Source organism: Asterias amurensis, chromosome 14, assembly GCF_032118995.1.
Source record: "Asterias amurensis chromosome 14, ASM3211899v1".
Lineage (NCBI taxonomy): Eukaryota > Metazoa > Echinodermata > Asteroidea > Forcipulatida > Asteriidae > Asterias > Asterias amurensis.
This window is the reverse complement of record NC_092661.1, coordinates 4,915,651-4,930,615: the sequence shown is the minus strand read 5'-3', so window position 1 is coordinate 4,930,615 and position 14,965 is coordinate 4,915,651. Positions and strand designations below refer to the sequence as shown.

Genomic DNA, 14,965 nt, shown 5'->3' with positions numbered 1-14,965 from the left:
TATTGTGCATTAAGTGTAGACTCATTCAAAAGCAAGAAGAAGGACCTGGTAGGGTGCTCCTGTAAAATATAATTTGAGCATCTAGCCACTTAGGGATAGACTTGTGGACAAGTCATTAAATGTCTGATGCAGTGGTAGTGTTCCTCTCTCCGCGATTCCGAATCTCCCCGTGATTCCCACGACACTGGCGGTGTTCTCGCGAGACTGCTGGCCCCGCAAGACTATTGCTCTCACGGCTCTACCGTCCCATTTAATGGAGGATTAGTAGTCAGCAGCCAGCAGCTTCTCGCGAGAGGCGACCGTAGATACCTGAATCATTACGCCACCACCATGACTAGACTATCTCACCTTGACAGACCATAACAACTTGTCCACAAGTTGACTTAGGATCTGCTCCAGATCCTTTTTCTGCTGAGTTGGTTTTGAATTAGTCTACATATATTAATCCATCTTAAAGGTCTCCCATTGTTCACTGAGCAGATCAATAAAGGCAGAGGACACTTTTGGTAATTGTCAAAGACCAGTGTTCTCACTTGGTGTATCTAAACATATATGCGCAAAATAATAAAACTGTTAAAACTTGTACTCAATTGTTTGTCGAAGTTGCGAGAGAATAATGGAAGAAAAAACAGCTTTATCGCACGAGTTGTGTGTGCTTTCAGATGCCTTGAATTTGAGCCTTATCAGCTGAGGTCGCGAATAATATTCAACTCAAAAACTACATTACTTCAGAGGGAAGTACTTCTCACAATGTTTTATACTACTAACAGTTCTCCATTGCTTGTTACCAAGTAAGCTTTTATGCTAACAATTATTTTGATTAACTACCAATAGTGTCTGGTGCTTTTGTAAAATATAAGTTGAGCATCTAGCCACTTGGCTTCTGATGTTTACATCCCATTTTTTTTGGTGGTGACTCACCAGAACCATTTATAACCAGCCTGTATTCAAGATCACATTCCTGTGTTGCATAACTATTTGTCTGCCCTGCTAGGAAATGGCTTTGCAATATTGATGGATTTTTTTCCAAACTGGTAGGATAGGAGCCAGATTGCAAGCTGCAACTGACTGAATTAATTAGTTTAGTTCTGTCGATTTTATTACCTTTATTGCACACACATCAAAATACATCTTTAATGCAAATGGGAAACCCTGAACAGTCACTCACCCACTATAAATAGGGGATCCTTGATCACAGAATAGAACAGAGACAAAAGACAAACAGCAAAAAAATTAACTAACAGTAGAAAACCTGGAAGTAGAGTAGTTAAAACGGTGGCAAGGGGAGACGACTTTTCAACATTTTAAATTAAAGGAACTTTACAGAATTGGTAAGAAACAATAACTGTGGAGATCACAGATTTACCTAAAACTTACACGGTCTAATGATAATGGTAGAAGAAAACATCCCTTGAAATATTTCTGTCTGAAATGTCATTTTTTATGAGAAATAAATAATCTAACTTCGCGTTTGGAGTTTATCGCTCAGTTAGCGTTTTATTCATTTTTATTTTGGCATTGATGCAATGCAAAATTTGTAATCGTTTTTTTTCACTAGTCTCTCGTGACGACCCAGATGGCCGATCGATCTCAAACTTCTACAGGTTTGTCAGTTTAATATGATGAATTACATAAAGTGCTTACACTGCCAGCAACTGTTTTGTTAGCAAAAACCAATTCTGTAATGTTCCTTTAAGGGTCTTTCAGTGTTACTATAATGTTTAATTTCATTGTTTTGTTTCCAAATGGTTTTAAATATGAATCTCATACACTACCCTAAATGTCCCCTTGGCCTTACTTCAGATCCCACCCACAGGGATAAATTCAGTTTCTTTAATTAAAAACCAACCTGAGAGACCAGGCTATGACGTCAAGGGACTCATTTTACAATTTGCAAAGGCTAAACATGGTTAAACATTCTATATGGTACATGTTTAAACATGGCTGTGCGATCTCCCTCTCCACCAATTAGATTAAGAATGGAAAAACTGTCCCCTATGTTTCTGAATGTATTTCAAGTTTGTTGGCCTGCTGTACTCTAAAATGATGTGTACATTCTATGTTTGTATTGAAGAATGTTTTCAACAATGTCCAGTTAATAATGTGACAGTTTGTTAACTGAATGCTGTCAATAGCCATTGACATTTGTGTGTTGTTGTTTTAAAGGCAGGGGACACTATTGGTAATTACTCAAAATAATTATTAGCACAAAACCTCACTTGGTGATGAGTAATGGGGAGAGGTTGATGGTATAAAACATTGTGAGAAACGGCACCCTCTGAAGTGCCATAGTTTTTGAGAAAGAAGTAATTTTCCACGATTTTGATTTCGAGACCTCAGATTTAGAACTTTAGGTTTCCAAATCAACCATCTAAACGCACACAACATCGTGTGACAAGGTGGTTTTTTTTTCTTTCATTATTATTTTGCAAGTTCGATGATCGATTGAGCTCAAATTTTCACAGGTTTGTTATTTTATGCATTGAGAAGACTAGTCTTTGACAATTACCAATAGTGTCCACTGCCTTTAAAGAAAACAGTTGGTAGACTTCAGGCTCCAGGCCAGTGGTCCTACATTTGTAGTCTGGGACCTGTGGATTAATAGATTTATGACCAGACAAGTCCAGTGGTCTTGCGTTTTTCAATTGAATAACAATACATATGTCTCAATATCTTAAACTGAAACAACTGTTCAAATGCTGACCTTGAGTCTTAAAACACCTTTAAAAAAACTATTTAGTATGACTGCCTCAAAAGACATTGATAAAACATCACATGTGCCTTAGGCCCTAGTGTGTTTAAACTCATGTAGTCAGGACTAAGTTAATTTCCTTTCATTTTGACTCTGGTCAAGTCACCATTTTGAGCTACGTTGTGGATTGTGGATTTTTCTCCCAACTTTAAGCCCTTTAGCCTTGATAGCAATTAAGATTAATATACATTCAGAAATACCCCAGACAGTAGTGACTCGTTCTTAAACGTCCGTTTAAAACCTTGCAGGGTCGTTGCAGTGCGCTTTATCACACGGCAATTCAACCCTGCCGGCATTAAACAGCCGTGTAAGAACTTGTCGCTACCCTTTTATTCCCATAGTTATAAGATGAATCTTAACTTGCTGATGAAATCGGTCTACGGAGACATTATGTTTGACGTTTTTTCTTCTTACAGCGTCCAACATAGTTTCTCACAACACATCTTGATTTCACATTCTTCCGTTTTGTTTTCTGGGCCAATGAAAAACCACATGGTTCGATTTGCGCATTATACCATGCATTACGAGTCACATGCACCCAATTTTAAGCTACTGTGATGAACTGGTTGAAAAATAGTTCATGACTTCATGACTTCACTGATAACTGATTAATTAATGAATGTCTGGGATTGGGAAACTGCCGGGGATTACATGTCAGGTAGCATCTTATCATTGTTGTGACTGCACCTAGTTCTTCTTCTCCTCTTCTGGTTCATCAAACTGCTGAGTATGCTCATTCAGAAGGTTGGAGTTGTTTACCCCCGACCCTGATATTAGGAGCACTTGCTGCTACTCGAAAACAATCATCATCTTAAAGGGATAGTGCAAGGCTGTGGTCGAATTGGTTGTGTTGTATTTAACAATTTTACTAGGGTGTCATGGCCGATCGATTTGGGTGTGGGTTCGAACCTGACACTGATATAAGAGCAGTTGATGTTACTTGAAAACAATCATCATCTTAAAGGGATAGTGCAAGGCTATGGTCGAATTGGTTGTGTTGTACTTAAAAAGCTTACCAGGGTGTCTTGGCCGATCGGTTTGGGTGTAGGTTCGAACCTGACAATGATATAGGAGCAATTGATGTTACTTGAAAACAATCATCTACTAAAAGGGATAGTGCCAAGGCTGTGGTTGAATTGGTTGTGTCGTATTTTTGAAAAGCTTACCAGGGTGTCTTGGCCGATCGGTTTGGGTGTAGGTTCGAACCTGACAATGATATAGGAGCAATTGATGTTACTTGAAAACAATCATCTACTTAAAGGGGCAGTGCAAGGCTGTTGTCGAATTGGTTGTGTTGTATTAAAAAAGTTTACTAGGGTGTAATGGTCAATCGGTTTAGGTGTGGGTTCGAACCTGACACTGGTATAGGAGCACTTGATGTTACTTAAAAACAATCATCTTAAAGCCATTATACACTTTCGGAACAGAACAAAAAATTAAAAGTTCACAGATTTACAAACAACTTACAGGGTTTACAGAAGGTAATGGTGAAAGACTTCTCTTGAAATATTATTTCATGAAATGCTTTACTTTTTGAGAAAACAAAACAATATCAATTCTCGATATCGAGTACGGATTTATTTTAAACATGGGTCATGACACGGGGCAAAGTGCGGAAACAAGGGTGGGTTTTCCCGTTATTTTCTCCCGATGACTGATTGAGCCTAACTTTTCACAGGTTTGTTATTTTATATATAAGTTGTGATACACTAAGTGTGGGCCTTGGACAATACTGTTAACCGAAAGGGTCCAATGGCTTTAAAGGGACAGTGGCAAGGTTATATGCAAGTTGGTTGTGTTGTAAGTTTACTAGGGTGTCTGGCCGAGCGGTTTAGAGCACCAAATTCAAGTTCTGGCGGTTTAGTCATTGAGTAGTGGGTTCGTATCCTGTTTACCTGACACTGATATAGGAGCACTTGATGCTACTCAAAAACAATCATGGTCTTCTTAAAGGGGCAGTGCAAGGCTGTGGTCGAATTGGTTGTGTTGTAAGTTTATGGTGACATGGCCGAGCCAGGCCTGGACTTTATCTTTGAGAGGGCAAGGCCATTTTCATTTTGCAAGGAAATTCCTAAAATCTATGGAAACTTTTGAAGGAAGGGGGCATCAAGACACTGACCAGGGCTGTGTAATTCCAGGCCGAGCCGTTTGAAGCATCAAATTCAAGTTCTGGTGTGGATAGTGAACCTTGTGTCCTTTAGCAAGGTGCTTTACTGTAATGTCCTCTCTTCACCCAGGGGTATACCCAGGGGTCCTCTCTTCACCCAATGGGTACCTGCGATGGAACATGGGTACCTGTGATGGTTACCATAAGTTATCACACAAGTGCGAGTGGAATACGGAAAAATATAGCGCTTCTGCGTCCCATATCCAACTCGGCCTTCGACCTCGTTGGATATGGGACGCAGACGTGCTATATTTTTTGTATTCCACGAGTGCGCATGTTATAATGAATTTATCTTCCAGTTTCACGTCAACGGGCAAAGTTTAAAACTTCAGACTGTTATTTCGCGACGAAGCGCACAAAGTTTAGAATGTTATTTTTGCTCTGTCTGTATACGGAGCGTGACGCATTGACATTCCCAATACGGACTGTGTAATAAAAACAGAGGAAGTAGTATATATGTTTTTATCCCCCTGGTAGTTCGAGCTTCTGATTGGTGGATTAGCGAGTACTGGAAGATAAAGGTTGATGTTGTGTTTGAAAAAGCCTTGGAGCTCCAGGGCAGCTTGGAACTGTATACTCCCCAGGGAGAGAAAGATTCAAAGAATGTTATTGGCCCAATGACCAGGGCACTAATGTAAAGCGCATTGATACGCTACTGTAAATCTATGTAAAAACTAGGTATTATTTTTATTTGCCATTTGCTGAAATCACTTGCCTATTTTTAAGCTGTTTATTTCTTCTGCCTCTAGCTATCGGGCAATCCCACCTGAGTAATAAATGTATGCCTGTGATTTTTTTCACAGGACTCAAGGGGAAAGTACTGTGTATATCTGTACAGTGCTAACAGTAACACAAATCGATGTACATATATGGATAAAAACCAAAATTGTGATTCTTTATCCCTGATGCAAATGTAACATCAATTATATTTTTTTATTTTTTTTTATTTTTTACAGATTTGTTAATGTCTACTCTAAGAAGCAAGTTGGTGTTTGCCTGCGACAAAGACTTCCTTTCATTCAAGTGTCCGAACAACACTGTCATTACGATAGAAAACGCTAATTATGGACGGCAGGTCCCAAATAAACACATGTGCCCCTACAGATGGAGCACCGTCGGCAGCTATCAAGTTAAGCAGTTTCATGAAGACACCAACTGCAAGGCAATAAACTCAAGACAGGTTCGTATTATAAAGTGTATGGGATTAGTTGTACTTGTTCAACAGATGACAGAGTTGAGAAACATAGGGAATCTTTGGGATACTTGTAGCAGTAGATGTACCAAGTAAATTTACATTGGTTACATTATTGTGTGCATGCGCATTTTTCTGAGAAAAATAGATTTACCTCAAGGGATTGAGACATGATTTAAGACTTTACCTGAAGGTCTTGGAGAGACTTTACCTCAAGGACTTGAAACTTGACTTGAGACTTTATATCAGAGACCTGAAACTTGACTTGAGACTTTAGATCAGGGACCTGAAACTTGACTTGAGACTTTATCTCCAGGGCTGGAAACATGACTTGAGATGGTACATCAATGACCTAAACCTAGACTTGAGATTTTACCTCAATGACTTGAGACTTGAACTTAAGACTTTACTTAAAGAACCTAAACTTGACTTGAGACTTTGCATCAAGGACCGAAACTTGACTTGAGATTTTACCTCAATGACATCAGAATTGACCTGGGACTTTAGGCCTACTACCTGGACCTGAAACTTGACATGGCACTCAACATTAAGTTACCTCTAAAACTTAAGACACAATCTGTGACTTCCTCTTAGAGGCTTGGAACATAACTTGAGACTTTACCTCAAGGGATTAAAATAAGACTTGAGAGTTTACCTCAATGACTTCGGACTTGTCCTGCGACTTTCTCTTTAAGCTTAAGATGTGACTTGAGACTTATACCGTTAGGGGTTGAGACTTGATTCAAGACCTTCCCTGAGAGATGGTTTGAAACTTTACCTCAAGGACAATAGAACATGATTTGGAACTTTTACTCAAGGACTTTAGACTCAATCCAATTTAAATAGTTTGTACATACATGTATGAACATGTGTAAAACTAGGAACAAAATGTACAAGCTGGTTTTTACATATAAAGTTGATATATGCATCTGACAAATAAGGAAGTCAGTGGGTTAATACGAAGGCCATAACATTTATTGAAAAATAACTCATTGAAGGTTGGAGGTCATTACTTACAGTGAAAGTCACCTTCAATATTACTTCAGTCACTTGTTGACGCTTTTAAGGGCAGTTTGTTATTTATTGCTTACATGTCAACCACGTTTATGCTTTAAAGGATTTGGGTACTTTTTCAAAATGTCCATAGATTAACATTAAACTTACAGGGTTTGAAGATAATGATAGGTGAAAGCTTCCCTTCAAATATTACTTACTGAGGTGCTGTAGTTTTTGAGAAATGAGTAAAACAATGTCATGAAAATATGTTTGTAAATGATTAAAATAATTTTCGTCTCATGAGACGAAAATTATTTTCATGACATTGTTTTACTCATTTCCCAAAAACTACAGCACCTCAGCACGTAATATTTTCAGGGAAGCTTTCTACTATCATTATCTCCAAACTGTGTAAGTTTAGTGTAAATCTGTGGACATTGTGTTTTTTGTCCTACAAAAGTTACATAGACCCTTTAAATTTATTTGTTTGTTATGGTGTTTTATTTTGAAACCCTTAGGAGATTTCTTGATAAAACTAGTATGCTCGTACTAACATGATGGTACTAATGACAACACTTTTGACCAAAACACCTTGTCTGGTAAACATTCCACCAAGGACCACCACATTGGTGCGCCAGACCCCAGTACAGTCAGTACCAGTAGGTAAAGAAAACAGCTTAGACAGGTTTTTCTCAATTGGTCATCGAAAATGCAAGATAATAATGGGTGCGTTCGTTCGTTTAGCTTCCCTGGGTCGACCCCGATGTGTGGCGTTTTTTTTTTGCCAGGACAAATGTGTGCAGATAATTACCCACGTTCATCCTGGAAAAAAAAAACGCCACACACCGGGGTCGACCCAGGGAAGCTAAACGAACGCACTCTGTGATAGAAAAAAACACCCTCAGAGCAATGATTGACTCTACACTGAAGCCTCTGAACCCAAATCAATAGGCCCACTTCTCTCTTATCTCTTCAGTCTCCTGACGATGACTAGAGCAAGCTAGTCGAAATGTTGGGACCAATTCAATAACTGACTCCATGGTAGTGCAGTTATTTACGATCCTTTAAGCTTAAGTACTAGTCCCAGCCAATTTTCTATACCTTACAGCATGGAACAACATCCCTTCTTTCATTAAAGTCGCTAAATCCACAGACCAATTTAAAAAACTTCTGAAAACACATCTCTTCCCTGTTTAAGCTTTTCTCTCTTTATCATTCTTTTCAAACATTGTGTATGTAGCTTTTCCGTTAAGATTTTGTTGTTTATTGTGCATTTCAGTTTTTGTAAACACTATAGTTTTCTATGGGGAGCGTCTCTAAATACCTGTTATTGTTATTATTATTATTATTATTATTATTATTATTATTATTATTATTATTATTATTATTATTATTATTATTATTATTATTATTATTGATACCTCACCATGCAATGCTTCAAATCCTACAAAAACATGGAATTATGGGCTTTCAGATGCCGAAGATTCAAGTTTTTATGTGAAAATAACCCCATGGCTTGTGTCTAAGATCTGGATAGTGAACTGTTTCTAGCATTATTGAAGAGCGCTATTTTTCTTGAAATTGTGTGCTTAGAAAGAGGAAGACTCTGCTAAGGTCACAACATCAGGCCAGTAAATATTTTTAAGTGGCGGATTTTTTTGTGTCATAACCTTAAATGAAAGCTTGTAACTTTCTTAAATCAGTAACAATAGCACATTAAACATAGCATCTTTAAATCTTTTTAAAATGCCTTTTTGCTGTCTGAGTAGAATTACATGTAAAAAGCTTCTCATTAACAAGCCCAGTGAATATTGGAGACTGTTTGGTGTTTGACACTGTTCAAAACATTAAACAGCCGTCGTTTCCTTTGATGGAAAAGTTCAAAATTCACAAACAGACACCGGTGATGCATTGATCATTTAGAAGGGGAAACTCGGGGGGCACCGGTGAAATTGCTTGTACAGCATATCGCAGCTGGCCACTAGAACACGTTGTCGACGACCACACGGACCCTCTACGCAAAGGTATACGGGGAGACGTCTGAAAACGGAGCCCAGGGCAGGCTTAAAAATCACTTGCAGTAGGTGTTTAATTTCCTCTTGAATCTGTCTCGTTCAATCGGAGAGGATTTAAATTGATGAATTTAACAGTCCGAGTATTAACGCGGAGGGGTGTTGTGCTGGGAAAATTAAAAGCGCTGTGTTTCCCTGAGAGGTGGGCTTGGGATTTGTTTTTCTTGGAAGAGAACATTCATTCCCATCGGATCTGCTAGTTTAATTTCTCATTTAGGCTGGGGAAACCTTTCAGTAAAACACAGTTTTTCAAAGGTGCCAAGCACTAACAAACGTTCGTCGCGTAAAATTGAAAAAAATGTTCGAGACAAGGACAGACATTTTATGGAGAAAATAGAAAATTAATAGACAGTGAGATGGGGCAGATGAAATGAATTCAGTAGAAAACCCAAGATTGATTAAAAACAAAAATCTAAGCAAGGCAGAGGAGATGAATAGAGAAAACAAATAATTTTGTACCTAGATAGGCCTACAGCTGACGATAAAAAACCAAGCCCTCCATCATATTAAAAAAAAAAAACACCGTACAATCAACATGTGAAACTTTTGTTACAATTGTTTTCTTATTTTTTGTTGTGTGTTTGCTTATTTTTATTGTTGCAATCGTAGTAAGCAAAACCAATTTTGGAGGCAATCAATTGCTATTTTGCTCAACTTTTGCAGTTAAAGGCAGTGGACACTATTGTTAATTACTCAAAATAGTGTTTCAACAACTTTGATTTTGAGACCTCAGATTTAGCTTTTGAGGTCACAAAATCAAGCATCTGAAAGCACACAACTTCGTGTGACCAGGGTGTCCACTTTCTTTCATTATTATCTCGCAACTTGAGCTCACTTGAGCGACGACCAATTGAGCTCAAATTGTCACAGGTTTGTTATTTTATGCATATGTTGAGATACACCAAGTGAGAATACTGGTCTTTGACAATTACCAATAGTGTCCACTGTCTTTAACGAAAAAGTGGTTCAAAGCCTTATCACACACATTTAATGAAGGGGCTTATTTTGAAGAATGTACCAGCATGTTTTACCCTACGTATATGTTGCCCTGAAGCAAATGCTGTTTCTTCATCAATAACATGCTTTTTATGAATGTTCCTAATATAAACCAATGTCTAATTTTAAAACCGCACTCTTATCTTCAGGCAAATTGTGACGTCATGGCAAAAATTCACAAAGAAAACTTTCCGATAATAAAAAAGAAGAAAAAGAAGTGGAGCACAAAGCAAGGGTGAATGAATGAACCTTCCACATGAGTTAATGATGCTGAGTTCGCATGGCGTCAAACCATGCATCAGTGTTTTAAAGGGAAGGTACGCGTTTGGTAATCACTTTCCAAATGAATGGCCATTGGACACTTTCGGAACAGAAAGAAAATGAAAAGTTCACAGATTTACAAATAACTTACAGGGTTTACAGAAGGTAATGGTGAAAGACTTCTCTTGAAATATTATTCAATGAAATGTTTTAATTTTTGAGAAAACATTAAAACATTATCAATTCTTGATATCGAGATTTATTTTAAACAAATGTCATGACACGCGAAACGTGCGGAAACAAGAGTGGGCTTTCCCGTTATTTTCTCCCGACTCTGATGACCGATTGAGCCTAAATTTTCACAGGTTTGTTATTTTATATAGAAGTTGTGATACACAAAGTGTGGGCCTTGGACATTACTGTTTACCGAAAGGGTCCAATGGCTTTAAAACTTCTGGTAAGAAGCCTTCAGCTGCTTTCAATAGTACAAAGCATTTTGAGAAACATATCATAATTGTTAAAATATCATAATTTTTTTGTGCCTCAAAATTTGAATGTGAGAAGTTACTGTCAGTAACACTTCTCAGATTGTGGTTTCCTATTAGGGATTATTCTTCTTGCATGGACAAATTCGCTCCTGATTTCCGGCGATATCTAAAAAATAGATAAAGTGGAAAGCCATGAGACACAAATGTCACCATGTTCACAAATCGTCCTTAAATTTTGGTTGCAACAAACCAATCAGCTGTTGCATGTTTTTTTTGGTTTTTAGATTTCTTGAATGCGACTTCATTTCAGAGGGAGCTAATTAAAATAAAAAAAAAATGATTCCAGTAAGATCTTCATAATCAGTAGGATTCCAGACTGAAATTTAAAAAAAATTGTGTTTTACCAACTCTGCATAGTACGAAGGATGTATCTTTATTGATGGATGTATTCATTTAATGCATACATCAGCGAAGGCATTAATAATTTCCTTCGTTCACAGTTCTACAGTCACACTTAAAGGCAGTTGACACTATTGGTAATTACTCAAAATAATTATCAGCATAAAACCTTACTTGGTCTTGGTGACGAGTAATGGGGAGAGGTTGGTAGTATAAAACATTGCGAAAAAAGGCTCCCTCTGAAGTGGAGTAGTTTTCGAGTGAGAAGAGTGGTCTTTGACAATTACCAATAGTGTCCAGTGTCTTTGAAGAGTTTGTTGTTCTCCATCAACCTCTGTAGCAGCTACATACAAATTTCTTCTGAGTTGGTATTTTGAGCCTTAATGGATAAAAGATGCATCAAATCATCCAGAAGATTGAGGGTGTAGGGGAAAACAATATTTATTGCCAAACCTGTGCTTGCTGCCAATAAATTTATAGAGCAAGATAATTAGAGACACTACAGTGTTTATTTAAAGTAAGGGGTTATGAATGATTGTATTAATGTTGTAAAACTGCAATTAAGATAAATGACAGTCTTTAAAGTGCAAAGTGTATTTATGTGCCGTGTGATGAGTGTTTTTTCTTGTCTGTGGACATTTCTGCCCTGAACAAACATGGACAATAATCAGGAACTACAATCTAAGAGTAAACCTTTTGGCATGTTTTACAGCCAAAAGACAATTGATGCTCTTTGCTATGGACCAGACAGTATTGGATACAGGAATGTTTAAAGGAACACTACAGAACATTACTTTAATTGGTTTTTGCTAACAAAACAGTTGCTGACAGTGTAAGCACTTTATGTAATCCACCATATACATAAATTGACAAACCTGTATAAGTTTGAGATCCATCGGCCATCTGGGTCACGAGAAAATAGTGAAAAAACGATTACAAATTTTGTATTGCATCGATGCCAAAATAAAAATAAATAAAACAGTCACTGAGCGATAAACTCCAAACGGGAAGTTAGATTCTTGATTTCTCATAAAATATGACATTTCAGACAGAAATATTTCAAGGGATGTTTTCAACTATCATCATCATTAGACCGTGTAAGTTTTATGTAAATCTGTGATCTTCACGATTTTTGTTTCTTACCTTCTTACCAATTCTGTAGCATTCCTTTAAAGATAACACACATTTGTTGCGTGTGATTTTGCTCAGGCATTTTCATGATTTCATGATTGTCTCGGAACCTCCTTGATCCTTTAGCCCCTTTTACACAAAAGGTGTTTAGCAAGGGTTGTAGCATGTTTGTAGACTTTTACAAAATGTACCTTGTGTGAAAGGACAGCACTTTTTCTAATGTCCAAGTTCTTATGCAAAATTTTGTCAAACATTGCTACATTTTACAACCATGCTAAAATTAAGCGAGGGACCCCAGTTAAGTTGCTGTCATGTGAATGGCACTTCTACATCAAAGGGAGAAAGAAGTAGTCCACAGTTTGTCCAGACTTTGTTCTGTATTTCTGGTTCTGCATGGAGTCTATAAACCTCAGGATTGTAACATCGGGGAGGTTCTGGGTCTAGAATAAAGGGGAACCCAGACTGTAAATGCAGCTATATTGATCTGCTTTTTGTTTACACAGACCAACAAACAAATAAAAGACTTGACAAAAAAAACTATGCTGGCTTTCATGCTAACATTATATGATTGTTGCCACTGTGACGGGGTCCATGGCGTTTTGAACACCGAGTGTGCCATTTTCCCTCGAGGGTATACAAAACCCATGGACCCCAGTCACAACGTGAAACAACTGTTTTGTTATACCTTTGTATAATTTTTATTCCTCTTCTCGAAGTTCTGTTGTCATCTTCAGACATTATTACGACGGACTATTCATTGTTTAATAAGCAGACGAACAGTTCCCTCGAACCCACGGTTGTTTCGTACACAGCACTGGAAATCGACCAACGCCGGGAACGATCAAGGTGATGTACAATGGTGTACATCACTTTTCATGTTACCCGGCCCGTCGAGCCATGTAACATGCGTTTTTGTTGCGCGTAACACGATTGGTTCTCGACCAATCATACTCGACCAATCAAACTTCACAGTTTGTTACCGAGGTATAACAATTTTTTTTGTCAATGTCTTTGATATAGATTATACAAAACATGTGTGAAAGCAGGCAGCTTTGTAAGATCAGCGTCTCAAGTGATCTGTTTGGAGGAGACCCCTGCCCTGGGACAAACAAGTACTTAGATGTCACCTATAAATGCAAACCAAGTAAGTTTCTATAGAATAATATTGGATATTAAAGACACTGGACACTATTGGTAATTGTCAAAGACCAGTCTTCTCACTTGGTGTATCTTAACATATGCATAAAATAACCAACCTGTGAAAATTGAGCGAGATGATAATGAAAGAAAAAAACACCCTTGTCACACAAAGATGTGTGCTTTAAGTTGGTTGATTTCGAGACCTCAAATTCTAACTCTGAAGTCTCGAAATCAAATTCGTGGAAAATTACTTCTTTCTTGAAAACTGTGTCACTTCAGAGGGAGCGGTTTCTCACAATGTTTTATACTATCAACCTCTCCCCATTACTCGTCACCAAGTAAGGTTTTATGCTAATAATTATTTTGAATAATTACCAAAAGTGTCCACTGCTTTAAGAAGTGTTTGCATGTGCAAGTCTTGTGCAAGTCTTGCACATATCGAAAAAACAACTAGAACAAAGACTTAAAAAAAAAATGAAACAAATTTTGTTTTAACATTCTATAAAATAGAAAATTCTTGAATATATAAACGCGCATGGCAGATCTGGAATTTTGGCTTTGACAGGGCAAGGCCATTTTCATTTTACAACGGGCACTTGCATTGGAAAATCTTTAAGCCAATGGGAAACTTTTGAAGGGGCACCAAGGCCAAGACCAGGGGCAACATAGGCCATGACATCGATGTAATTCTAAGCAAGTTTTTAAGAACTCTATTTCAATTATTTTTATTTGATACAAATAAATAATAAATTTAAAATCCAAACTTGTGACGAAGACTCTTATTTTTTTGAGAAACCTCATTTGCCAATTACACCTAAGCTTAAATTTAGAGGGGATACAACAATTGGACAATGCCAGCGTTTTTCTTGACTTGGAGTTCTTCTTGGAAAGTCTTTCGACAGCAACATCGAGGTTGAAAACTGAAGTTGGAATTGTGGATTTTTTAATTTTTTATTTTATTTATTATATATATATATATTTTTTTTTTTTTGGGGGGGGGGTAGGGAGTTAGGCAAAGAAAGTAACGAAGAACAAAACTGGAAAGTAACTCTAGCGCCTGCCCTAACCAGCGTTATAGTGTTATGTTGATTTGACTGTATCTTCATTTTCTTTACTGCAGGTACATTTCGTAACATGGTTGTATGTGAAGACAGTCACATGATGCTTCATTGTGACAATAAAGAGGTTTTAGCAATACACTCAGCTGGTTTCGGTCGGCCCATTGCAGAGAATATGAAATGTCCGTCGTTCACTATGGATGAAACGGGTAAGTAAATTTCAAACTGATGGGAAAGAATTAATCTACCATTCTAAAAACTTTACTGTACATGTACCTTCCCTCCAAAGGCATCAAATAGGGATGGGGTTGGG

General features: G+C 37.6%; 1 protein-coding gene across 1 annotated transcript in view; it reads left to right on the top strand.

The window, feature by feature from the left end:
• The window catches only part of LOC139947497 (protein eva-1 homolog C-like), an 83,891-nt gene that overhangs the window by 32,196 nt on the left and 36,730 nt on the right, over window positions 1–14,965 (top strand). Inside the window, exons 2-4 of the mRNA XM_071945423.1 lie at window positions 5,876–6,099; window positions 13,475–13,598; window positions 14,715–14,861. Coding sequence (XP_071801524.1) covers window positions 5,876–6,099; window positions 13,475–13,598; window positions 14,715–14,861 — 495 coding nt within the window. The remainder of the gene's footprint in view (window positions 1–5,875; window positions 6,100–13,474; window positions 13,599–14,714; window positions 14,862–14,965) is intronic.